This window comes from Staurois parvus, unplaced genomic scaffold, assembly GCF_062004578.1.
Source record: "Staurois parvus isolate SC_StPar_1 unplaced genomic scaffold, SC_StPar_1.0 ptg000425l, whole genome shotgun sequence".
In the NCBI taxonomy this organism is placed as follows: Eukaryota; Metazoa; Chordata; class Amphibia; order Anura; family Ranidae; genus Staurois; species Staurois parvus.
In genome coordinates, this window is record NW_028318221.1 from 3,045,343 (window position 1) to 3,069,268 (window position 23,926).

The 23,926-nt window shown below is 39.9% G+C and overlaps 1 protein-coding gene across 1 annotated transcript in view; it reads left to right on the forward strand.

The window, feature by feature from the left end:
* Nucleotides 1-23,402, forward strand: part of SGTA (small glutamine rich tetratricopeptide repeat co-chaperone alpha) — a 38,295-nt gene extending 14,893 nt beyond the window's left edge. Inside the window, exons 5-11 of the mRNA XM_089687430.1 lie at nucleotides 1,319-1,418; nucleotides 5,451-5,555; nucleotides 5,663-5,801; nucleotides 6,856-6,918; nucleotides 12,082-12,119; nucleotides 19,709-19,813; nucleotides 22,365-23,402. Of these exons, the coding sequence (XP_089543556.1) occupies nucleotides 1,319-1,418; nucleotides 5,451-5,555; nucleotides 5,663-5,801; nucleotides 6,856-6,918; nucleotides 12,082-12,119; nucleotides 19,709-19,813; nucleotides 22,365-22,479 (665 nt within the window). The 3' untranslated portion in view covers nucleotides 22,480-23,402. The remainder of the gene's footprint in view (nucleotides 1-1,318; nucleotides 1,419-5,450; nucleotides 5,556-5,662; nucleotides 5,802-6,855; nucleotides 6,919-12,081; nucleotides 12,120-19,708; nucleotides 19,814-22,364) is intronic.
* The last annotated feature ends 524 nt before the right edge of the window (nucleotides 23,403-23,926 follow it).

Sequence of the window (23,926 nt, forward strand, 5' to 3'; positions counted from 1 at the left end):
TTTTTTGATAAAGTTGCAAATTTGTCTTTTTTTTGTTTTTTCCCCCCAGCTAATAAACTGTAAACTATCTCTTGATTACTATTCATAATCTGAAAATAATAGACTCAAAACAAGCATGCAATCTAAGCATACACATTTCAATTTGCAAAACTAATAGCAAGTCCTGCACTCCTGTGGATCACAGGAGTGCAGTTCGTCCTGCACTCCTGTGACCCGTTTTCAGCTGAGTGGGCTTTCGTCTGCTGTCAGCTGAAGTCGCTCAGCCGGTCCAGGCTGGGGAAAGTTCCAGCCTTCAAAGTCTGGATCCATCCCAGAGTCTGGAGAGGCACCTGGCTCAGCCTCTCAGTGAGTCGCTGAGAGCCTGAGCCAGCCACTCCCTCTCCCTCCACAGCCCAGCACTCCAGTGAGAGCTGGGAGGGCAGAGAAGACAGCGGTGACTGACAGTCACCACTCTCTGCTCAGAGCCGCTGTGAGAGCTCAGCGATCAGTGGTCATGTGATCACTGAGTTCTCTTCCTTGGTGCCAGCGGGGGACCGATTCAGCATTGGCCCAATGCTGCATCCACCTAGGTACGTATATAGGGGGAAAAAATAAAAAGCCATACTTCTCTTTTTAATTAAAGAGTCGTATATAATAGTTTTATGTATAAAAATTTTTTTTTTTTTTTTTTTTTTTTAAAGCTGTCCATTTTGGTTTTCGGCCAAGTGCATCCTGAATTTTCTGTTTCAGTCCAGAATTTTAATTTCTGTGCACTACTAATATTGAGGCTTACCAGAGCCTAGATGTTAAAGCTTCATTTGTTTTCTTTATTTTTCAAGCTAAGATTTTCAGCAAGTAGAAAATACTTTGATCTGGCCAGAAATACAGTGTCTGTCAATTTCTTTAAAAGAAGGCACAAACATCCTTATCTTTATTGTGTAAACTACTAGTCACATCAATTGCCAGTGACACTAAGGTATGCTGATATTGCACGCCCAGCTCAGTATGCAATCTTAAGTAATTTTTGTTAGCAGGCAGATAATCGGCTTAGTCTCTTAGTATGTTTCTTCCAGAATAACAAGACTTCCCACTAGCATTTTATTCTGAGATAAAGTTCCCCTTTTAAGGTACAGCTTTGACTGTAGCCCACAGCATCCATTCAGCTTCTATATGTTCTTTGCTGCTGCTTTGAAACACAAAAGTGACATTTTAATTCTAAAAGACTACTATGGGTCAACATTTTTTTTCCAGATATATATTTATATGGTGAAAAAGCATCATGTTTGTAAGTATATCTTTTGTATATACACAATTTAAAATGTCTGCATTATTTTTTAAGGTAATGAACAAATGAAGTTGGAAAACTTTGAAAGTGCTGTCGCCTTCTACACCAAAGCTATTGAGCATAACCCAGCTAATGCAGTCTATTACTGCAATAGGTATGTACTTGCTACTCTGTGAAATTTGGTCATCATAAACTGGCTAGAATAGAGCTGTCCAAAGATATATTTTATATATTTTATTTTTTTTTGTAATTTGACTTTTTCTTTAAAGTAGTTGTAAATGCTCAAGGTTTATTACCTTCATGCGTTCTATTTAGATATTTGTAAGAACAGTACAATATACCAAAATTGTTAGTCCTTGGTAACTAATAAGCATTTGTCCTTCATGATCTTATTGTTCAAAAGGGGTCAAACACAACAAAAAAACTAGCACGTGCTCCGGTCAGGCCGGTAACTGTAGTTTACTCGGTATCATGTCAATATGACGTGGCAGGTCTCTAGATGATTCACTTTTGTGGCAGTGGTGTAGCACGGATTGTCGGCACCTGGGGAAAGGAAGTCATTTGCTCTCCCTAACCCACTTACTTTTAGCACTTTCACACAGAAACGCAAAGGGTTCCTCCACTCACAGCCTAAACCTCTGATTGGCTGTCTGCAACCTTTTATAATTGGTTTAATCTGAGATATCTGTTTAACTATAGTAGTCAGATAGATCTTCTCAGATTCAACCAATAATAACGGGCTGCAGGCAGCCAATAAGAGGATCAGGCTGTAAATAACAAGGGGCCCGTATATGTAGAGGAGCAGACAGACAATAAGAACCCCGAAGTAAGGTAGGGGAATTAAAGAGATACCCAGGAATTAGGGGAGGGGTGTCTCTTCTTTTCTCATAGTTTTTTACCCCCTCACCTTGGAACTAGGGGGGTACAGGGGCTCAGGTGTAAATGGAGAGGACTGGAACCCTTAATAATCTGTTACAGAAGAGCAGCCAGCGATTAACCCCTATGTATTTACACAGGCGTTATTAGCGGGCTGCTTTACTGCATCGAATTATTAAGTGCTCTTCTGTATTCACAACCTTGGCCTCAGATTGGCTGCCCGCAGTCCTTTAATATTGTTTGAGTCTGAGCTCTTTGACTACCATAGTCAGAGAGCTATCTCGAGCAGATTCAGCCAATAATAAAAGGCTGCAGGCTGTGGGCAGCCAATCGGAGCTATGAATAACAAGGACAATTAGTACTAAACAGTACTAATGACGTTACGTCGGAGGTTATAGGCTGGCTGCTCTGCTGTAAGCAGACTCAAACATTGATGGTTTCAGTATGTAAAGTAACTCAACCTCCACTCCTAGGTCGCCACTGTAAGATCTAGGTAAGAAAGTATGGTGTTAACTTGGCTTGCTGACAGCTGTAAATCCCAATGCAAACAGACAGTTATGATAGCAATGTGACGACTGTGACGTGCCCAGTCCACTACGCATGTGCCTGGTCCAGGTGGCGCCACGCACTGAAGAAAATCTTCTGACGCGGAGACAGACAGGAGGGGGAGAGAGCCTGCAACAGGGTTGCTATGACGAAGTGTTTCAAAAGCGTGTCCTTCACAGATTGTGTGCACAGCTCACTATACAAGGGCGGACAGGCAAGTAAGTAACTTTAATGCAGAAGAGACGTAGCATGTTTCTTCTGCAATAAAATTCTTGCCTGTTCACCCTTTTTTCCTAAGTTCCACTTTATTATACTGTATTATACAGTATATAAAGTAAATCTTTGTGCTGACTTAAGGTGTATGTAAAGCTAAGACTTTAATTTTTTTTATATCATATGAAACTGTTAAAACCACTTTTAGGTTTTTATTGCTTTCTGTACCCCTGATGGGGATATTCATCCTCCTTATTTCTCCTGATCACCATTGTTGTACAGTAATGCTTGAGTTGTCAAGTATTCAAGTAATGCTTGAGTTGTTCAAAATGCTTGAGTTGTCAAAGAAACAGGAAGTTAGTGGTGTCCATCTATTCTGGTTTTGGGAAAATTCTGAAAAGTTTCAAAACCTCTGTCGCATTTTAATTACTTTCTATGTCCCCATTGAGGAGATTTCTTGCTTTCTGTTCCAGTGACTGGGATTAGTGGGACAGGAGTTTACAGTTAAACTCACCATTTAGAGCAAAGATGACAACATGAACAGTTTTCCAGTATGTTTCATGATAGCACCCTCTCACTTCCATCTGCAAGGGACCGGAAACGGAGACAATAGATTTTGATTATTCAAACTTCTGCTCTGCGTTTTTCTGTTCCAGGAAGTACTGCTATGGGGGTCTCTGGTGGCGGTTCTATTAGGTACATTTTTTTAGTAGCTCCAACCAATTCCAGCATCTGCTTGAATGGAAAACCTTGTTGGGAAGATAATGACATTCAGTTACGGTTAAGGGAAGTAGGTGACTCACCTGCAGCCTTTAGTTTAAGTAATGTGGGTAGCAGGCTTTGGAAATGGCCCTCCATTCTCTTTCCTAATGCTCATCTAGACTCATCTTTGGAAAATGTTACAGTTCCATTCATTCACAGATCTGTGAATGAATGAACTACAAGTACCGTAGGGCGCCACGGCTGTCGCCTTGTAGTTCTCAATGAACTACGAGGGCGCTGGTGGGTACAATGCTTTACAGGCTGCATTGTGAAAAAAAAAAAATGTGAACTTATCCTTTTGTATTTCAATGGTTTTTATTAATTTTAAACAGTATAAAACAGAGGCAACAAAACACGCCCACGCAGGGGCTATCAATTGCACCGATAGAAAATGTATAATAGAGCAGACAATGCTCTAATTCCAATAAGGCAAAACGTATGCCCACGTAGGGGCTATCAATGGCACATAGGTTACAATAACATCAGTGAAACTCAGATTATCGCAACTAAAGACAGCTGTCCACTGTCACATCAAAACAAACAGAAAAGGAAAGAAGAAAAGCAGAGAAGAAAGAAAGAGAAAAAACAAAAACACACACCAGAGAGCAAGGGTCCATGAGCGCCAATACAAAACTCCATCACCTCCCTACACTGGCCGGGGGGAGCGTGGGAAAGGCATATTGCAACCACGGTTCCCATATTTTCAAAAAATTTATGTTGAGAGTCATTGCATATACTCGACATCTGTTCGTTGAGCATCATAGTAGTCATACGATCCCGCACCCCCTGAAAAAGTACAAACGGACTCTTCCAGGCCTGGGCAATTGTCCTAGTGGCCGATATAAACAAATAGGAAGCCAATCGCTGCTGACGAGCCAAGAGGCCCGGTATGGGGCAATGAAGCAAAGCATACCGAGCATCCCGGCGTATGGAGAGATGAAACAAAGTGAAAAGGAGGCCAAACACACGAGACCAAAAACGAACCAACCTCGGGCATGACCACCAGATATGCAGTACATCGCCACGATGGCCACAACCCCGAAAACATCGATCACTACAGGCAGGGTTAGCCTGGGCCAAACGAGCCGGCACCCAATACCAACGAAACAATACCTTATAGGCTGCTTCCAGCGTGGTCGTATTAAACGAACATTTAGCTATGAGTGACCAGGCTTTATTCCAGTCCTCCGGATCCACAGCCACTCCCAGGTCGCGTTCGTGAACTTATCCTTTTAAGTAGATTAGGGAAAGTCTAGAACCCCTTTCGGATTTTTGTTGCACCACTGGCCTAGTCATTTTATTCATAAACATGTTGACGTGGAAGAAAATGTTCATAATGATTTAGGTGCTAACAGCATTTCCCCTTCTTCAGGGATTTAAAAATTACATAGTAGGCTGAACTCTGGGCTTATTAAAAATATGCATTTACTGGTTTATCTGTGTTTAGAGTGAAGGCATCTCCTAGCATGAAGTATCATTTTTGTTCATCATGAGATCCTTCATCACAAGATTGAGTTTACTGTTTTATAATAACAATGCTGCTTGGAATAGTCTTTGAAATATTATTTTTTTTTTTTATGAACAGCTGTATCTGTTGTCCATTAATTAATCCCTGGTAGATTACTTGCTTTCCTCCCCACCGAGCGATCTTCACTGTGGGACCCTGCCCAGAGCCGCCTAGCCTTTGCAAGGAAAATGGTCCTGCCATCTCATTCATTCCTACGGAGGAGTATAGCTCATCCTGCGTTTTCAGTATGTATTTAACTTCTCACTTTTTTGCATTGTGCAGGGCAGCAGCTTACAGTAAAATAGGAAACTATGCTGGGGCTGTGCGGGACTGTGAAGAGGCTATAACAATTGACCCCGGTTACAGCAAAGCCTATGGCAGAATGGGGTAAGGGCAAGTTAAATGCTTGCTTATGCAAGGTTTGCTCACAACTAATTTTTTGTGTTTGTTTTTTTTTTTACTCGCATGAATTTCTTCTTCTTTCATTTTTCCAGGTTGGCACTCTCAAGTTTGAACAAGCACGCTGAAGCTGTGAGCTTTTACAAAAGAGCACTGGAGCTGGATCCCGATAACGATACATATAAATCAAACCTTAAGATTGCTGAACAGAAAATGAAGGAGCTACCAAGTCCAGTAAGTGTCTTGGCTACTTGCCCTCCAGAGGATTTACCCCCTTTCTTGACCAGGCCATATTTTCCGATACAGCGCTGCATTAATTTAACTGACAATTACGTGGTCATGCAACACTGTACATAAATGAAATTTATGTAACTATTTTTCCCCACAAATAGAGCTTTCTTTTGGTGGTATTTGATCACCTCTGCGGTTTTAATTTTTTTGTTTTTCACTATAAACAAAAAAAGACCGACCATTTTGAAAAAAAAAAAAAAAAACAATATTTTTGACACTTTGCTATAAAACATATCTAATAAAAAAATGTAAAAAGTAAAATTTCTTCATAAATTTAGGCCAAAATGTATTGTGCTACATGTTTTTGCTAAATAAAAATCCCAATACGTGTAAATTAATTTGTTTACATGAAAGGTATAGCGTATACAAAAGGTGGCATATATGCTGGACTTTTTTTTTTTTTTTCTAATACTGGTAATGGCGGCGGTCAGTGACTTATAGCCATACTGCAGGTCTGTGGCGGGCTTTCCTTGGGTGGGAACTGACTGCCAGTGACATCCCCAGTGACGCTAATACATTGATCAGTGCTAATGACACTGGGCAGGAAGGGGTTAACATCTGGGGCCATCAAAGGGTTAACTGTGTGTGTATTATTGTGTTCACTGTTATGTTTTTACTAGAGAGACCTGCCGTTTTGTATCTCTCTGCTGTGCAGAGAGATACAGAACAGCATGTCCTTGCTGTCAGGAGAGAGACCTGTGTTGTTTACACACAAGTCTCTCCCCTGTCAGCTTTCCCCGACTATCGGCAAGTGCCGGCTGGGAATCACTGGCTGGGACCCGGTGATTGACATCTCTAGCCACCAATAATGGAGCGGGGAGGGTGACGCATGCGCCCCCAACATGGAGCTACAAATCGCGTATATGTATGTGATTTTGTGCAGCCCTGCCACCCTGTAGCAGTACTTTTGCTATAGGGCGGAAGGCAAGTTGTTAATTTTATGACTTAGAAGAATCCTGGTTACAGGAAATTAACTGACAGTTTGTTTCAACTACAGATGGCTGCTCCTGGTGGTTTTGATCTAGCTGGGCTGCTCAACAATCCCGGCTTTATGAGTATGGTAAGTAAGCTGATTTTTTTTTTTTTTTGTATTCCTACTAATTTTATTGTTTTCTTATTAGAGAAAGAGGTGTGTATAACATAAATCTCAATGTATATTGCAGTAGGGTGGATTATATAAAAAATATTGCATTATGTAATTGCTTGGTGGTAGAGCATGCTGAGGGGAATATATGAAAATTGGAGCAACCATAATTTGGAGCAGCTGTGCATGGCCACCAATCGGCTCCTATCTTTCTTTCATATACAAAGCTTGTTCTGCTTTCCCAATCTAAGCATGGAAAGCGTGATCCCCTAACATGATCCAGTTTTGGTGAGATGGCTATAACTTGCAGTGTTAGCAGACAGTTACGTGATCTAAATGACATCTTGCAGATCGTAGAAAGCTTTAATTGAAAACTTGTGCAGATCTTCACAGATGAACATCAGGTCAAAAATCATAGTATGTCAAGCTCCAGCAATTACATGTGCTCAGAACAGTAACTAAAGACACACTGAAAAAGGGTGGGACTTTCTAAACAGAGCATATCCTAGGTATGGAATGAGGAAGGGACAAAATTATCTAAAGGCAAACAAACATCAATGTATGTGTAACATCTCCCTGTCGAAATACATTCTGGTCCATAAATTTTGGGACATCGACACTATTCTAACATTTTTGGCTCTATACACCACCACAATGGATTTGAAATGAAACGAACAAGATGTGCTTTAACTGCAGACTGTCAGCTTTAATTTGAGGGTATTTACATCCAAATCAGGTGAACGGTGTAGGAATTACAACAGTTTGCATATGTGCCTCCCACTTGTTAAGGGACCAAAAGTAATGGGACAGAATAATCATCAATCAAACTTTCACTTTTTAATACTTGGTTGCAAATCCTTTTCAGTCAATTACAGCCTCAAGTCTGGAACGCATAGACATCACCAGACGCTGGGTTTCATCCCTGGTGATGCTCTGCCAGGCCTCTACTGCAACTGTCTTCAGTTCCTGCTTGTTCTTGGGGCATTTTCCCTTCAGTTTTGTCTTCAGCAAGTGAAATGCATGCTCAATCGGATTCAGGTCAGGTGATTGACTTGGCCATTGCATAACATTCCACTTCTTTCCCTTAAACAACTCTTTGGTTGCTTTTGCAGTATGCTTTGGGTCATTGTCCATCTGCACTGTGAAGCGGCGTCCAATGAGTTCTGAAGCATTTGGCTGAATATGAGCAGATAATATTGCCCGAAACACTTCAGAATTCATCCTGCTGCTTTTGTCAGCAGTCACATCATCAATAAATACAAGAGAACCAGTTCCATTGGCAGCCATACATGCCCACGCCATGACACTACCACCACCATGCTTCACTGATGAGGTGGTATGCTTAGGATCATGAGCAGTTCCTTTCCTTCTCCATACTCTTCTCTTCCCATCACTCTGGTACAAGTGCCAGCTCTATGGTCAGCCAGAGGAACTGCCGGCTTTATTCTCGGATTCCCCTGTGGGACAGGAGAGCCCAAGAAAACAGTGGAAGGGGGATGTCTCTTCCCGCTGCTCGTAAAAACAATTCAGCAGCTAATTGGCCACTAGGATAATTTTTAAATGAAAGCCAACCACCAGCTGAAAAAAACAATACCAGGATGGTGCCTGTAGCTGCAGACATCATCCCGGTATAACCACTCAAAGTCCAGCAATGTACCAGTATGTTGCTGGTCCATGTTGGGCATATATGTAACAGCAGAGAACACAGGCATACGATGAAATGGCTCTGTGGATCAACATGACCGCAATGCTTTTTTTTCTGTAATGCCCATGTTGAGGGTTAGGCCCAAAAGTGTTTTAAATTCAGAAACCGTGATAGGTTTCCATGCGAATTGCCTGGCAAGAGACGAATTTGGGTGGGCAGCCATGTATTGTTGTGCATATAAATTGCTTTGGCCCACAATCAATTGATACAAATCTTCCATGAAAAACAGCGGAGGGGCTAAACACTAGTGCTGGCAGCGAACGGGGCCGATCCTGCTAACTCTGCATTTTTGTGACCACTATACAAAGGAGGCACTAGTATAGTTCTGTTTGTGATCAATATATTGATCCATACAAACACTAAACTAGTAATGACGGTGATCAGCGACCTATAGCGTGAGTGAGATAGTGTGGGGGCAATCTAATGCTAGCTGACCCTGGCTGGGAGGGACGCTTACTGACCCGGACGCTATCTAATGTCACTAGTGGCAGGAATATAGTGATCAGTGAAAAATTCTATATACTGACACTGTACTATGGCACTGGCTGGGTGACAGGGTGATCAAAGGGTTATATTTGCTAATCTAACTCGTGCGTGTAAAATGTAGTGGTGCTTTTATTCGGTGCCGTGTTCTCTCTTCTCTCCCTTAACCGACGGGTGCGGGGGGCAGTGGGGTGCGCAGGTGCGTTCACACCCCAAAATAGGAAGCGATGCCTGATTATGTCACTTTGCCAAGAGCTGCTGCTCACCCGCAAAATGCAGGTAAGCGATTGGCAAGTAGTTTAAAAAAAAAAAAAAAAAACTCTTAACAAAAAAATTTTTTTTTCAGTTCCCAATATGCTTTTGTTTTTTTGTTTTTTGTTTTTTTACTTTTTTTAATACTTTTATCAGAATAGCACAATGAGTTAAGTTTTAACAGCTCGGATAGTGATCTGTGGTTGGCTGGAGCTGGTTGCATGGTACAGGGTGCTGTGATTGGCCCCATGTATCATGTGACAGCTGTGGGCCAATCACAGCTCACTAGGAATAGAAGCAGAGCAGTTATGAGTGACGTTGATTCATAACAGCTTTGCTTACATAGTGATCATGTGATCGCATAGTGATCATGTGATCGCATAGTGATCATGTGATCGCATAGTGATCATGTGATCGCATAGCGATCACATGATCACCGGGTCCCGTTCACTGGGATCTTTGTTCCGCTGTGTCCGCTTTGCCTGTTCACCGTGATCTTCATTCCGCTGTGTCTGCTTTGCCTGGTACGTCGCTTTGCCTGTAGCTGCTACCCGGCCGCAGTACATTGCGGGTGGACGGGAAGTGGTTAACAGCCAAATTGATGTTCCCTGTAAACAGTTCTATGTTTTGTAAATACAGAACTCTGTGTGATTGGATATAGCCGATCAGCTGACTTCAGCCAAAATTATTGGCTGAAATCAGGTGCCAAACTCGGGCTATGTCCAGTCACAGCAGGGGGCATGACTGTGCCTTCCTGTGCCACCCTGCCACAGTAAATGTACTGTGGTGGGGCGGGAAGTGGTTTACTTACTACTTGTTGCTGTACACCATCTTAACAACTTGCCGACCTGCTCGGCCCTTTCTTTTTTATAACAGAATGTGAAAAATATAATTTTTTTTTTTTTATTTTTTTTTTTACATAATTTGCAAAAAATAAACCCAGTGGTGATCAAATAACACCAAAAGAAAGCTTTATTTGTGTGAAAAAATTATTTAAATTTCATTTTCAGTTATTTACAATATTGCATGGTTGTGCAGTTAAAGTAGCGCCGTGTTGAATAGCAAAAAAAATGCCATGGTCACGAAGGGGGGACAATGTATGCAATAGGGATACTCTAAACAGTCATTTAACTGGGGTTATAGATTTAGTGTCATCCCTCCTTGCACAGACTTTCTTTGGTCTTATGGAATTCCTATCCTCCTTTTGTTCATTGTTGCTTCTCTGAGTTATCCAAACTACTGCTTCGTTTGAGTTCAGCAGACAACTGTGTTCAAGTCCTTTTTTTTCTTTCCCCATTTCCTGCCAACATCACTTCCTCTTTTGCTAGTCTCCAAGAAACCAGTCAAACTGGCTAACTAGCATATGAATAGAGGAAGCCCAAGTTCTAAAACCAATACATAGTAACTAAAATGTATTATTCCATTTATTTCTGATATTAAAAAAAAATCACTAAAATAGCCATAGCAACACAAAACTCTACTAACTGTAGCTCTGTGCTTTCTGAAGATGCCAGGGTTTACAGTAGTCTCACAAGACTTTTTCATTCAATTCACTTAGTTTCTGACCAGCTGATCACAAAGGCTTTACACATGCTCCCAAACCTACCCCCACAGACTCTATGGTTTATCCACCCATGACCCTAGTGGTCTCTGAGCTACCAGTCACAGTGACTATACGTGAGTCGCCACAATCTCTGCCTGATAAAATTATCCATGAGATGTTAGTCTTATGCTATTACTCCAGAATTGGAAGACTGTTTCACATATTGGTGTGATGTGCACCATTCTGAAATGGTAAGGTCCATCTGCTATCTCCAGTCTCATGTTTTAGAGTTTTTTGATGCTTCTGAGACCTTCTCACTGCTCCTGCTCTTAGAGGTCTTCCACTATGGGGATTGAAAATGTCTGCAATGTCACACACACACGTGCCCTAAACTTGTTCTTGTTTGGAAAGGACCTTGTCAAACTGTGTATCTGTCAGTGGCCCATCTTAACAAGGAGATGTTCTATATTCAAGCATCCTAGCCATGAGAGGTTGGAAACCCTCCTTAGAACTCTGTTTTTGCTGGCAGACAATATTCTAGCTTTGACTTTAATTTGTCAAACCATGGCAGAATGGTCAAAATCTCATAAGAGATCTCTTTGCTGTGGCACTGACAGAGTGTCTGAAAAGGAAAGGATTGAGCAGCAGTGACACGGGATCTTTTGTGCAGATCTCAGATTCCATTTTGACCTCATATGTACAGTGGAAATACTGGTGGGAAATACATTTGACTGAATATTAGAAGTGCATGCATCTCCACCACTACCATGGCGCCCTGTAAGATGGCAGGACGTATGGCCACTATGTGTGGAGGAGGATGGTGTAGGATCTAGGAGAGAAAAAAACTGTGTTTTTGAGGGTTGGATATGAGAGAATATATCATGGACAACAGGGTGAGAGGTTTGGATAGGGAAAGAGCTGCTAGAGAACATAATATGAACCAGGGGAATACCACAGAATGTAATTAAGGCAATGTGAGAAGACCTGTGGTCTGGGAGAATGATGTGCAAAACAGGTGCGGAGAGTAGCTACAATGCTGAGGTACATCTGCAGTAGAGGCATGGACATTGATGGAGAAGTATGTTTCTATCAGGGTATGGGGATGGGCTTTAACTGATTATTGTGGAGGTACTAAATATCTTTGTTTATTTTTCAGGCATCAAACCTTATGAATAACCCACAAGTACAACAGTTGTAAGTTTTTTTTATTACCTTTTCTTTGCTTACATTGTGCAGGTTACATAGGTTGAAAAAAGACACTAGTGCATCTAGTTCAGCAAATTAAAAAAAAAATAATTGAAAACCTCCATATACTCAATGCCATACCCACAGATGATCCAGAGGAAGGCAAAAAAACTCTTCAATAAAGCATGGTCTAATTTGCTCCAGTGGGGGGAAAAATTCCTTCCTGATCCCCAGAATTCAGATGTTTTCTGGATCAACTACTCCTGGTGTTATTACCTTTTAAATGTCAGGAATGCATCCAGCTTTTTTAAAACAATCTATTATAAAGAAGCCTTTCTGTATGTTTCGGTTAAATCTCCCTTCCTAGACATAAAGAGTGCCCCTTTGTTCTCTGTAATGACCTAAAAGTGAATAACTCTTCTATAGAGAGAATACATTCACTTCAGCTAATCTTGCCTCGCAGCTGAGCTCCTCCATGCCTTTTATCAGTTTGGTTGCCCTTCTCTGCACTTTCTTCAGCTCTCCAATATTCTTTCTGTAAAGTGGTGCCCAAAACTAAACTGCATATTCCAGATGAGGTTTTACCCCTCTCTCTCCCAAGTATACTATATCCACAGCCACTCCTTAGTTACTTTCCTTTGTGAAATTAAATGGAACATGAAAGGTATATCCTAATTTTTATATAGACATTATATTTGTATTAATAGTTTGTCTAGAGCATTGTCAAGTTAGCTTTAAATGAAGAAAGTACAGGAAGAGGGGGGGTCTTCGCGAAGGCCACATCACTTAATTTAAGTACATTTACATCTAAATGTAGAGCTAGATTTTCAAACGTTTGAGATTAGCACCTGAATTCCAAGATAAATAGCCATACATTACAGATAGATTGTTATGTCTGCTGAGTTTAAGATATTATGTATAAATGTGTAGGCTAACAAAAGATCCAATGCATTCTTAAAATGTGGATGTGATTATAGTGTGACCTATAAACTGCACAACTCCATTGAAAAACAAACTGAAATCTTTGGGGTGGAGTAAACATAAAAAACTAAAATAATGTGGTTGCATAAGTGTGCACACCCTTATGTAACTGGGGATGCCATCATTTAACGTGCCTCTGATTAACCCCAAATAAATTTCAGCTGTTCTAGTAGGGCTTTTCTGACATTTTCTTAGTCGCGTCCTACAGCAAAAACCATGGTCCGCAGAGAGCTTTCAAAGCATCAGAGGTATCTCATTGTTAAAAGGTATCAGTCAGGAGAAGGGTACAAAAGAATTTCCAAGGCATTAGATATACCATGGAACACAGTCATTGTCAAGTGGAGAAAATATGGCACAACAGTGACATTACCAAGAACTGGAGGTCCCTCCAAAATTGATGAAATGACGAGAAGAAAACTGGTCTGGGAGGCTGCCAAGAAGCCTTCAGCTACATTAAAGGAGCTGCAGGAATATCTGGCAAGTACTGGCTGTGTGGTACATGTGACAACAATCTCCTGTATTCTTCATATGTCCGGGCTATGGGGTAGAGTGGCAAGACGTAAGCTTTTTCTTATGAAGAAAAACATCCAAGCCCAACTAAATTTAGCAAAAACAAAGCATGTGGGAAAATGTGTTATGATCTGATGAAACCAAGGTTGAACTTTTTGGCCATACAGTTAGGTCCATATATATTTGGACACAGGCACAATTTTCATACTTTTGGCTCTGTATGCTAGCAGAATAAATTAAAACAAAACAATCCAAATGAATTTGAAGTGCAGACTTTTAATTTTAATTCAAGGGGTTGAACATAAATATCAAGTACAAATTTTAGGAACTGCAACCATTTTTATACACAGTCCACCTCCATTTTCAGGTGCTCAAATGTGATTGGACAAATGAATATAATAAAATGTTCATTTTTTATATTTTGTTGAGAATCCTTTACTGGCAATGACTGCCTGAAGTCTGGAACCCATGGACATTACCAAAGACTGGGTTTCCTCCTTTCTGATGCTTTGCCAGGCTCTAACTGCAGCTGTCTTCAGTTGTTCTTTGTGGGTCTTTCTGCCTTTAGTTTTGCCTTCAGCAAGTGAAATGCATGCTCAATTGGGTTGAGATCAGGTGATTGACCTGGCCATTGCAGAATATTCCACTTCTTTTCCTTCAAAAGCTCCTGGGTTGCTTTTGTGGTGTGTTTTGTATCATTGTCCATCTGTACTGTGAAGCGCCATCCAATCAACTTTGCTGCATTTGGCTGAATCTGGGCTGACAGTATATCTCTAAACACAGCAGAATTCATGCAGCTGCTTCTGTCTTCTGTCACATCATCAATAAGCACCAATGACCCAGTGCCGCTGGAAGCTATGCATGCCCATGCCATCACACTGCCTCCACCATGTTTTACAGATGACGTTGTGCTTTGGATCATGATCTGTTCCTAGCCTTCCTAGCACACTGTGCTACTTTTTTCCCGTCATTCTGATACAGATTAATCTTAGTTTCACCCGTCCAAAGAATGCTTTTCCAGAACTGGTCTGGCTTTTTTAGATTTTTTTTTTTTTGGCAAAGTCTAATCTGGCTTTTCTATTCTTCAGGCTTATGACTGGTTTGCACCTTGTGGTGAACCCTCTGTATTTGCTCTCATGAAGTCTTTTCTTGATTGTAGACTTTGACAATGATATGCCCACCTCCTGGAGAGTGGCCTTCACTTGTCTGGATGTTGTGAATGGGTTTTTCTTTACCATAGAGGGTATCCTGCGATCATCCACCACTATCTTCCATGGATATTCCATGCCTTTTTATGTTGCTGAGCTCACCAGTGTGTTCTTTCCTCAGAATGTACCAAATTGTTGATTTGGCCACTCCTAATGTTGCTACTATCTCTGATGGATTTGTTTTTGAAGCCTTACAGTGGCCTGTTTCACTTGCACGGACAGCTCCTTTGAACGCATGATGTAGGTTCACAATAATAGATTCCAAATTTCAGCCCATATCTATTATATAACTATAGTTTGAATATGTTTTGGTAAATACCTGAAAAAAAACTAAAAATGTGCCTGTGCCAAATCTATATAGACCTAACTGTAAATTCCAAAAGATATGTTTGGAGCAAAAACATCACCAGAAGAACACCATACCCACAGTGAAGCATGATGGTGGGAATTATGAACAGTCTCAAATACTAGTCAATATTGGCACAAAACCTTCAGGCTTCTGCTAGAAAGCTGAACTTCATCTTTCAGCATGACAATAACCCAAATTATACATTCAAATCAACAAAGGAATGGCTTCACCAGAAGAAGATTAAAGTTTTGGCATGGCCCAATTAGAGCCCGGACCTGAATCCAATCAAAAATCTGTGGGGTGATCTGAAGAGGGCTGTGCACAGGAGATGCCCTTGAAATCTGACAGATTTGGAGTGTTTTTGCAAGGAAGAGTGGGCAAATATTGCCAAGTCAAGATCTGCCATGCTGATAGACTCATACTCAAAAAGACTGAGTGTTGTAATAAAATCAAAAGGTGCTTCAGCAAAGTATTAGTTTAAGGGTGTGCACACTTATGCAACCTTATTATTTTAGTTTTTTAATTTTACTTCCCTCCTCCTAAAAGATTTCAGTTTGTTGTTCAACTGAGTTGTACAGTTTATAGGTCACATTAAAGGTGGAAAAAGTACTGAAATTATTTCTTTGTCATTTTTTTTACATCACAGAAACCTGACATTTTAACAGGGGCGTGTAGACTTTTTATATCCACTGTATGTGCAGCAGCAGGAAGAGTGAGCCTTAACACTCACATGCCACACACATGTGCCCATGGTGGCTGAGAGCTGTCACAGACCACTCCCAGTCTCTGTTTATAAACAGAAACCACTGGGACAGGCTCCTGATTATATTAACACTGTGAAGCCAGTCACAGTAAAGAATGTGATTAGGAAGTCCATCCATCTGCCGGCATTAAGGTCTTGGTTAAGAAGAGCGGATATGGGTAAAGATTTACCTGCAGCTTTACAGTGTGAGAATCTCCCTAATTTATAAATTGAACAAACTGTTCTGGCAGGTCCCCACACTTCATACTTGTGGGTAATCAAAGAAGGTTGTCCAGAGATTGTGTAATTACATTGTTACATGTGTTGCCAGCTTTGTGCTTCATCATAGGTTCAATAGATACCATAGTTTCTGAAAAATTGTTATCTTGAACAATCTTATGGCTATCTGCCACCAACATAAGAGATTCAGTGGAATACAACCGCTTGTAGCTGGCCAACTTATGCAGGCCATAGACGGGGAGAAAACCGGCCGTTTTTTTAACAAAAAAACGAAAAATCGGTCATTCAATAGGCTGACGTTACCACCAACAGTAAAAAAAATCGGCCCATTTTCTTCCTGTCTACGGCCGGCATTTAATTACTTCTGTCCCTGCAGAGAGCCCCGCTATTATATTTGTCATTAAAAAGTATTGCGGTTGCAACATTGTACCTATTTGTATCCATTTCGGATACAGATGGTTTTTTCAGATACAAATAGATACATTGTTGCAACCACAATACTTTTTAATGTCAAATATAATAGCGACTGGAATTCTTCTTCTTCCTCTTCTTCTTCCTCTTCTTCTTCCTCTTCTTCTTCCTCTTCTTCTTCTTCCTCTTCTTCTTCCTCCTTCCTCTTCTTCTTCTTCTTCTTCCTCCTCCTCCTCCTCCTCCTCCTCCTCCTCCTCCTCTTCCTCCTCCTCTTCCTCCTCCTCTTCCTCCTCCTCTTCCTCCTCCTCCTCCTCCTCCTCTTCCTCCTCCTCTTCCTCCTCTTCCTCCTCCTCTTCCTCCTCCTCTTCTTCCTCCTCCTCTTCTTCCTCCTCCTCTTCTTCCTCCTCCTCTTCTTCCTCCTCCTCTTCTTCCTCCTCCTCTTCTTCCTCCTCCTCTTCCTCTTCCTCCTCTTCCTCTTCCTCCTCTTCCTCTTCCTCCTCCTCCTCTTCCTCCTCCTCCTCCTCCTCCTCCTCTTCTTCTTCCTCCTCTTCTTCTTCCTCCTCTTCTTCTTCCTCCTCCTCTTCTTCCTCTTCTTCTTCCTCCTCTTCTTCCTCCTCCTCTTCTTCCTCCTCCTCTTCTTCCTCTTCTTCTTCCTCCTCCTCTTCTTCCTCTTCTTCTTCCTCCTCCTCTTCTTCCTCCTCTTCTTCCTCCTCCTCTTCTTCCTCCTCCTCTTCTTCCTCCTCCTCTTCTTCCTTCCTCCTTCCTCCTTCCTCCTTCCTCTTCTTCTTCTTCTTCTTCTTCTTCTTTCTCTTTTTCTTGCAGGTCACGGCTCATGCGCAGATTTTTTTATCGGTAAAAAGATCGGCCAATTTGCCCATCATTGCCGCGAAAATGGGCCGATCGGCAAAATCGGACGATTTTTTTCCAACTTTACCGATCAAAAAAATCTGGCAAAATCCAGAAAAGCGGCCGACCAATTAACCCATTGTTAATAAATCTAGCACCCATTAACAGTGCGAAAATCGACCGATTTTTTTTAAAAAAAAAATTTTAGCTGAAAATTCGGCCGATTTTCAACCCATCTATGGCCTGCATTAGTATCCCTTTACTTCAGGGATCACAAACATAGAAATTAACTCTTGACGCTTTTAAGAATAGCTGTGATCAGCGTCTCCCTTTGTCAAAATTTGGGATTTTCTTTCACTTTCACACTTGATAACACTAAACAGGACAAATGGAAAGGGTGAATCTCACTAAAAGAGATACAGATGGCATTAGAGAGAAAAAAAAAAAAAGCTGACAGGTTGTAATCCTTCTCCACTCTACTCAACACTAAACAATAAATTAATAAAAATTGCCTTTAGTTATACTTTAAAGGCTATGTTCACCTTTTGGAGCATGTCTCTCTTCACTGCACCTGCTGTCTTATATCAAAAGCATCTTAAAAAAAAAAGCAGAACTTTACTCATAACATTTGTTAAAATAAATAATGTTCTTTAGTAAGTAACATACATTCCACATTATTAATTATGCTACCAAAATTAGTAAATTGCTTTCAGCGTTGTTCCAGTTGCTTCTTGCTGGAGGCTGCCGTTTTGTTGAAACCCAGAGCCCCTGAACAGCAGTAAATCGTAAAGCAGAACTAAACCCTACTATCCTTATCAGCCAAGGAAGCTACCTAAAAATGGAGAGCAACTGAGCATGTGCAAAGCAGGGTGGGACAGTGTATTGCTGGATTTTAAACTGTATAGGCACTTATTTATAATGTTTTACATTGCTATACTTGCAAAAGTGGCCGGCGTGAAGTGATCAAGCAAGACTTAATTTTCTGAATAAAGTTTTCTGAATAAAAGTAAAAAAAAAATGTAATAAAAGAAAATTTTGCATAATCCCCATTGCTGTGCACACATCCACAAATACAAACGCGCACCCAGGGTGTGCGCATGCATGTAAACCGCATTGGCATCAAACATATGAGATATCACCGTGAACATCCAAGTGAGAGCAATAATTATACTTTTTTGGGTACCATTGCTCTTCCCACTATCAGGGGCATACACAATTTTAAGACTTGATCTGTTATATTTTTTATTGTGTTTGTGTGCACTAAATTTCATTTTTTTACATTTTTTTTTCCAGATTATATGCATTTGATAAACAGTTGCCCAAATAGGTGTAACTTAAAAAATTGCAACTGATATCTTGTTGTTCTTCAAGGCCTCTGATTTCAGAAAATATATCATGTACTGAGGGGTTTAGGTAATCTTTTAGCCACAAATGTGGATTTTTACATGCGTCAAAAAAAAAAATGATTATTCTAGAGCAGAAGTGGTTAAAATGCACTGCAATGAGAGACATGGGTATGATCTAAAAAAAAAGCGTCTTACTGGCAACTAAATCTTACTGGCAATATAAATGTGTCGGAAAGGTGTTCAGTGTTTTATAAATATTACTGGTTGCCAGCTTATTCCAGGTTAGTGAATTACTAGCTATTGAATCAAGGGTTGAGATAACAAACCAGCATCCTGTGCTATGCTGTCAGTATCTGCTCCTCAAATTTCTGTCCTTCGCATTTGTAAAACTAGAATGTAGCCATCAAGCTTGACTGGTGACTTCTGTTTGATGTTTTTCACACAAGTATTTATTTCAGGCACTTATCTAGCGCCGTCAGTTTACGCAGCGCTTTACATATATATTGTACATTCACATCAGTCCCTAACCCTCAAGGGGCATACAATCTAAGGTCCCTAACTTACATTCACATACTAGGGCCAATTTAGACAGGAACCAATTTACCTACCAGCATGTCTTTGGAGTGTGGGAGGAAACAGGAGTACCCAGAGGAAACCCACGCAGGCACAGGGAGAACATGCAAACTCCAGGCAGGTGGTGCCATGGTTGGGATTCGAACCAATGACCCTAGTACTGCCAGGAGGAAGTTCTAACCATTTAGCCACTGTGCTGCCCAATAAGTATTCTTGCTTCATAAAAAATTTCCTATCTGGAACACTGAGAAATATATAATTGCATTTGTTATAATCTCTTAAGTTTCATTAATTTTTTTTTTTCTTTAAAAAAAATGACATTGATGTTTGTCAAACATGCTTTTGAGTATCAAGCAATAAGAATTCATTCAGCTGTCACTTTTTCTCTTCAGAATGTCTGGAATGATTTCTGGCTCTGGTAATCCTATGGCAGGTGCTGCTGCTGCTGCTGCAACTGGAACCCCTCCACCCACAGATCTGGCAAGTCTTATACAAGCGTATGTACCATTTAATTTTAACTTCTTTACTTTATATTGTTTTCATAAAATAAGAGCTAAAACCACTCTCCCAAGTTGAGGAAGGCCTAATTTAGGTTTCACCGATCCTTCTAGTTAGCATTCCATAGTGGAGGCCAAAAACAGCATTTGCTCAAGGCTCACCAGGACTGGAGGCTCAACAAAAGAATTTTACATCATTATGCTGTAGGAGGATTGGACACCAAATTGAAACGAAATTGTGAGACAAGACCGGAAAATCCCTCCTACTATCAGTGTTCCTCAGTTTATTGCTAATGTCTTAGCTAGTTGAAGAAAAGACATTTAACCACTACAGAAGGTTTTACCCCCTTCATCACAATTCCATTTTTTTTGCTATTCAGCACTGTGCTACTTTAACTGACAATTGCTCAGTAACACTGTGCCCAAATTAAATTTATATATATTTTTCACACAAATAGAGATTTCTTTTGGTGGTATTCGATTGCCACTGGGTTTTTTTTATTTTTTTGTTATATAAACGAAAAACAGTGAACATTTTGAATAAAACAATATTGCCTACTTTCTGTTATAAAACACATCAATAAAATAAAATAAAATTTCTTCATAAATTTGTGCCAAAATGTATTCTGGTACATGTCTTTCGTTAAAAAAAAAAAAAAAAAAAAATCCCAGTAAGTGTATAATAATTGGTCTGTGTGAAAGTATAGCGTCTACAAAATATGGTGTGTGTGTTTGAAAATTAATCAATCATGATGGCCTATTTCATTTCTTGAGACTCTAAAATGACCCCTTTTTGGTATGGTGAGCTTTTTTGAAGTTGTAATTTTTTTTTTTGTTACAATTTATTTGGAAAATGAGGAAGTTGCTTTTTTTTTTTTTTTTTTTTTTTTTCCCTTACTGTCACCAGTGAAGTACAGCATCATATGACTGGTGTGGCAGTGATCAAGGATTCGGACTGATGACAGTATGTAAAAAGCAGGTGATCAGGGCCTTTTTTGATTTTTTTTAATTTATTTTTTTTAAATTGTGATTGCTTTTAGAGTGATGATCACTGTAATAGCAGTTCTTTGAACTGTCATGAATAATTTTTGAAGCTCTTGGACAATATTTGGCTTGGCTGGATAAAGATTATGTACAGATATTAAAAAAAACAGAAATCGCAATAATTCATTGGGAATAAAGAAATTAAAAGATGCTTAGTATATAATTAGCATTGAATGAAAAATGTGTATCCCACGCCACCTATAAGTGAAATATGTGATTAAATACACTTCTGTATAATAGACTGTAAGTAATAAGTCTTAACCTGGGAGTGGCTGCAAACTCAAAAGGGTTACCACAGTAATTGTAATATACCAAAAAATATAAATGCTGTGCCTCCCTGTGATCATGTGATCCATATGCAAAAACTCATCAAATAAACAATAACCTAATTTTAAACAATTCAACAAATAATTTCTTTAAAACAGAGACCGTATAACCTGTAATAATCATAGTCCATATATTGTGCTTAATATATATCTTCCATCATAAAATGTGCCACTTAATTCTCTTCCATGATAAACGTGCACCACCTCCTAAGTGTGAACAACCACACCGTGTATCCACCACTGTTCAAAAATTTGCTCACCTCCACTTTTTTTTACCTGTCCTCTTACAGGTCAAAAGACAGAGGAGAGATTTTGGGGCATGCTTGTAGTAGGGGGTTATCCTGGGTTGGTCTACAATTTTTTGGTTTGCCAGTGTCCAGTTCTCCTGTAAGTAGCATTACAACCCAAATACAAACAACTTCCTGTGTCCCCAAAAGGATTTTATGGTGAGTGCAAAAATCCTTTTACAGTCTGTGACCCCATTGGCTAGGCTTCCCTATACCTACTTAAGAAATGACACAAAGCCACAAACAGCAATAGAAATTTCACAGATTCTAACCTTTCTCTTCTTTTAGTAAATTAATATTGAGCCTGTGTCTGTCTCAAATGAAGAAATTTTTCAACACTTTCTTTTGTGCTGCCCTCCTATCGCCCGAATAAAAAATTGAGTGTAAATGTCCCCAATGGAGTCACAGACAGCAGTAAGACTACTTTTACACTGATCCCCTGCAAAAACGCATATGCTTTGCTTTCTGAGTGTTTTTAAAGGACACATGACTTAAAAACTGCACCAAAAACACTTCTCAGAGGTGTTTTTGATGTGCTTTTCAGGCGTTTTCCATTGATTTCAGTGGGAAGAGGCCTTTTTGGGTTTTTTTTTTCTTTTCGACTCCCCACACATGCCCCAAAGAGTTTTTACACCGCACTACAAGCACAATGCCTCAGTGTGAAAACATGCATAGATATACATACATAAGGAAGCATTCTTTTTTAATGTAAAAAATGCTTCAAAAACTCCTCGGTGTGAAAGTAGCCTAAGAGTCTAGCTAAAGTTCTATCCCTTTTCCCACTGCTACACAAAACAAACAAAATCTTTTGGCTGGAACTTGACTTAAGGTGTAATATGTTTTCAAGAAATGCATAGAGTGATTTTGTTTTTAAAATGTGTATTTTTGTTTTAGAGGACAACAGTTTGCTCAACAAATGCAACAACAAAACCCAGAATTGATAGAACAGTTACGCAGTCAGATAAGAAGCAGAACTCCAAGTACAAGCAATGAGGACCAGCATCAATGAGCTGCACCTGAATATCAGAGGATATTGTAATTTTTTTTTCAGGGAATTTGGGCAGAAAGTACCGAGCAACCACACCACAGCCCGTCTTCCTCTTAGATATGTGTGGACAGTGGCTACTGACACACTTTTTATGGGAAAAATGTTTTTTAAACATTCCCTCATGTTTTACTCCCCATAACCACATTTAGAAGGATCCATTAAGTGTCACTTGCCACAAGGTTGCACAAAGGACTGGACCAGTATGGGCATTTGGTTTTTCTGCTGTTGCTGAAGAATATACATAAACTATATTGGTGTTTCCCTTTTTTCCCAATTTTTCTTTGTCTATGTATAATTTATACAGGGGGTCATGCCCTTGGATTAGCACCATTTACACATTTGTGTTTATGTACTCTGAGAAATTACAGATTCTGTTTCACAGTTCTCACTGATTGGTACATTGAAGTAGGCCTTTCATTATTCCACACACCCAGATTGATTCTATGACTAAAATGGTGTTGACATGTGGAGATTGCAATCAGTTCAAGCATCTGCAAGAGCACTCAAGAAGCTCCAAATTTTGTGGAGGTGTGGGTTAGAAAAGATATGGATCAACTCTTGGCATTTCTAGGAAGTGTTGGAATTTTTACTGCATCCTGAGTTTAGGAGTTCCCAGTGGTGCTTATGAAGATGTTGAAATTATGTGCATTTAATTTGTGGAATCAGTTCAGAATACTAACCAGGTGTACTTTAATCTTCATGTGGACAATACGTCATTATGGTTTTATAGCTATCAGCTAACAATGTTAACCTGGGCCAATTCAAATGATCTGCAAGTGTTGCTCCCCTCAAACACTACTCGGGAAAATACGATTGTAAGCTGCAAGGCAACTGACAACTGTCATCCATGCCCACAGTGTTGTAATAAAATATGGCTGACTGCAGCAATGTGTGTGGTTTTTTTTTTTTTTTTTTTTTTCTTTCTTTTTTGTTTTTTTTGTTTTTTGTTTTATTCCTTCTATGTGATATTTACTACCTTTTCCCCCCAGATACAGTTTGGTAAATATATCTAGTACTTTTATATTCTTGAATTTATTTGCTTATTTCAGACAGTGTTTTGCATTTAAATATCGTAAAATGTCACCCTTTGCTTAGAATATATGATAGTTTGGTTTTGGTATAGAAGGAATGTAAAATGTTAATACCAGATGTAGAAGACTGGAAGAAATGCTTTTCCCTCTCACACTTGTTTCCCTTCATCAGTACATTGCTTGACTGAAATTGAGTCACAAAGAGTAGACTTGCAGTACACAGTTTTGAGCTGGGGAACTGTAGCTCTTCTACAGTTGAAGACCCGCACACACACCTTTTTTATTTTTTAGGTTTGGTGGGTTCTGTTACCCAACTATGCCAGCTATTCAAGCCAGTGTTTTATATTCAACAGTTCCTGGTTTCTCTTGGATGAATG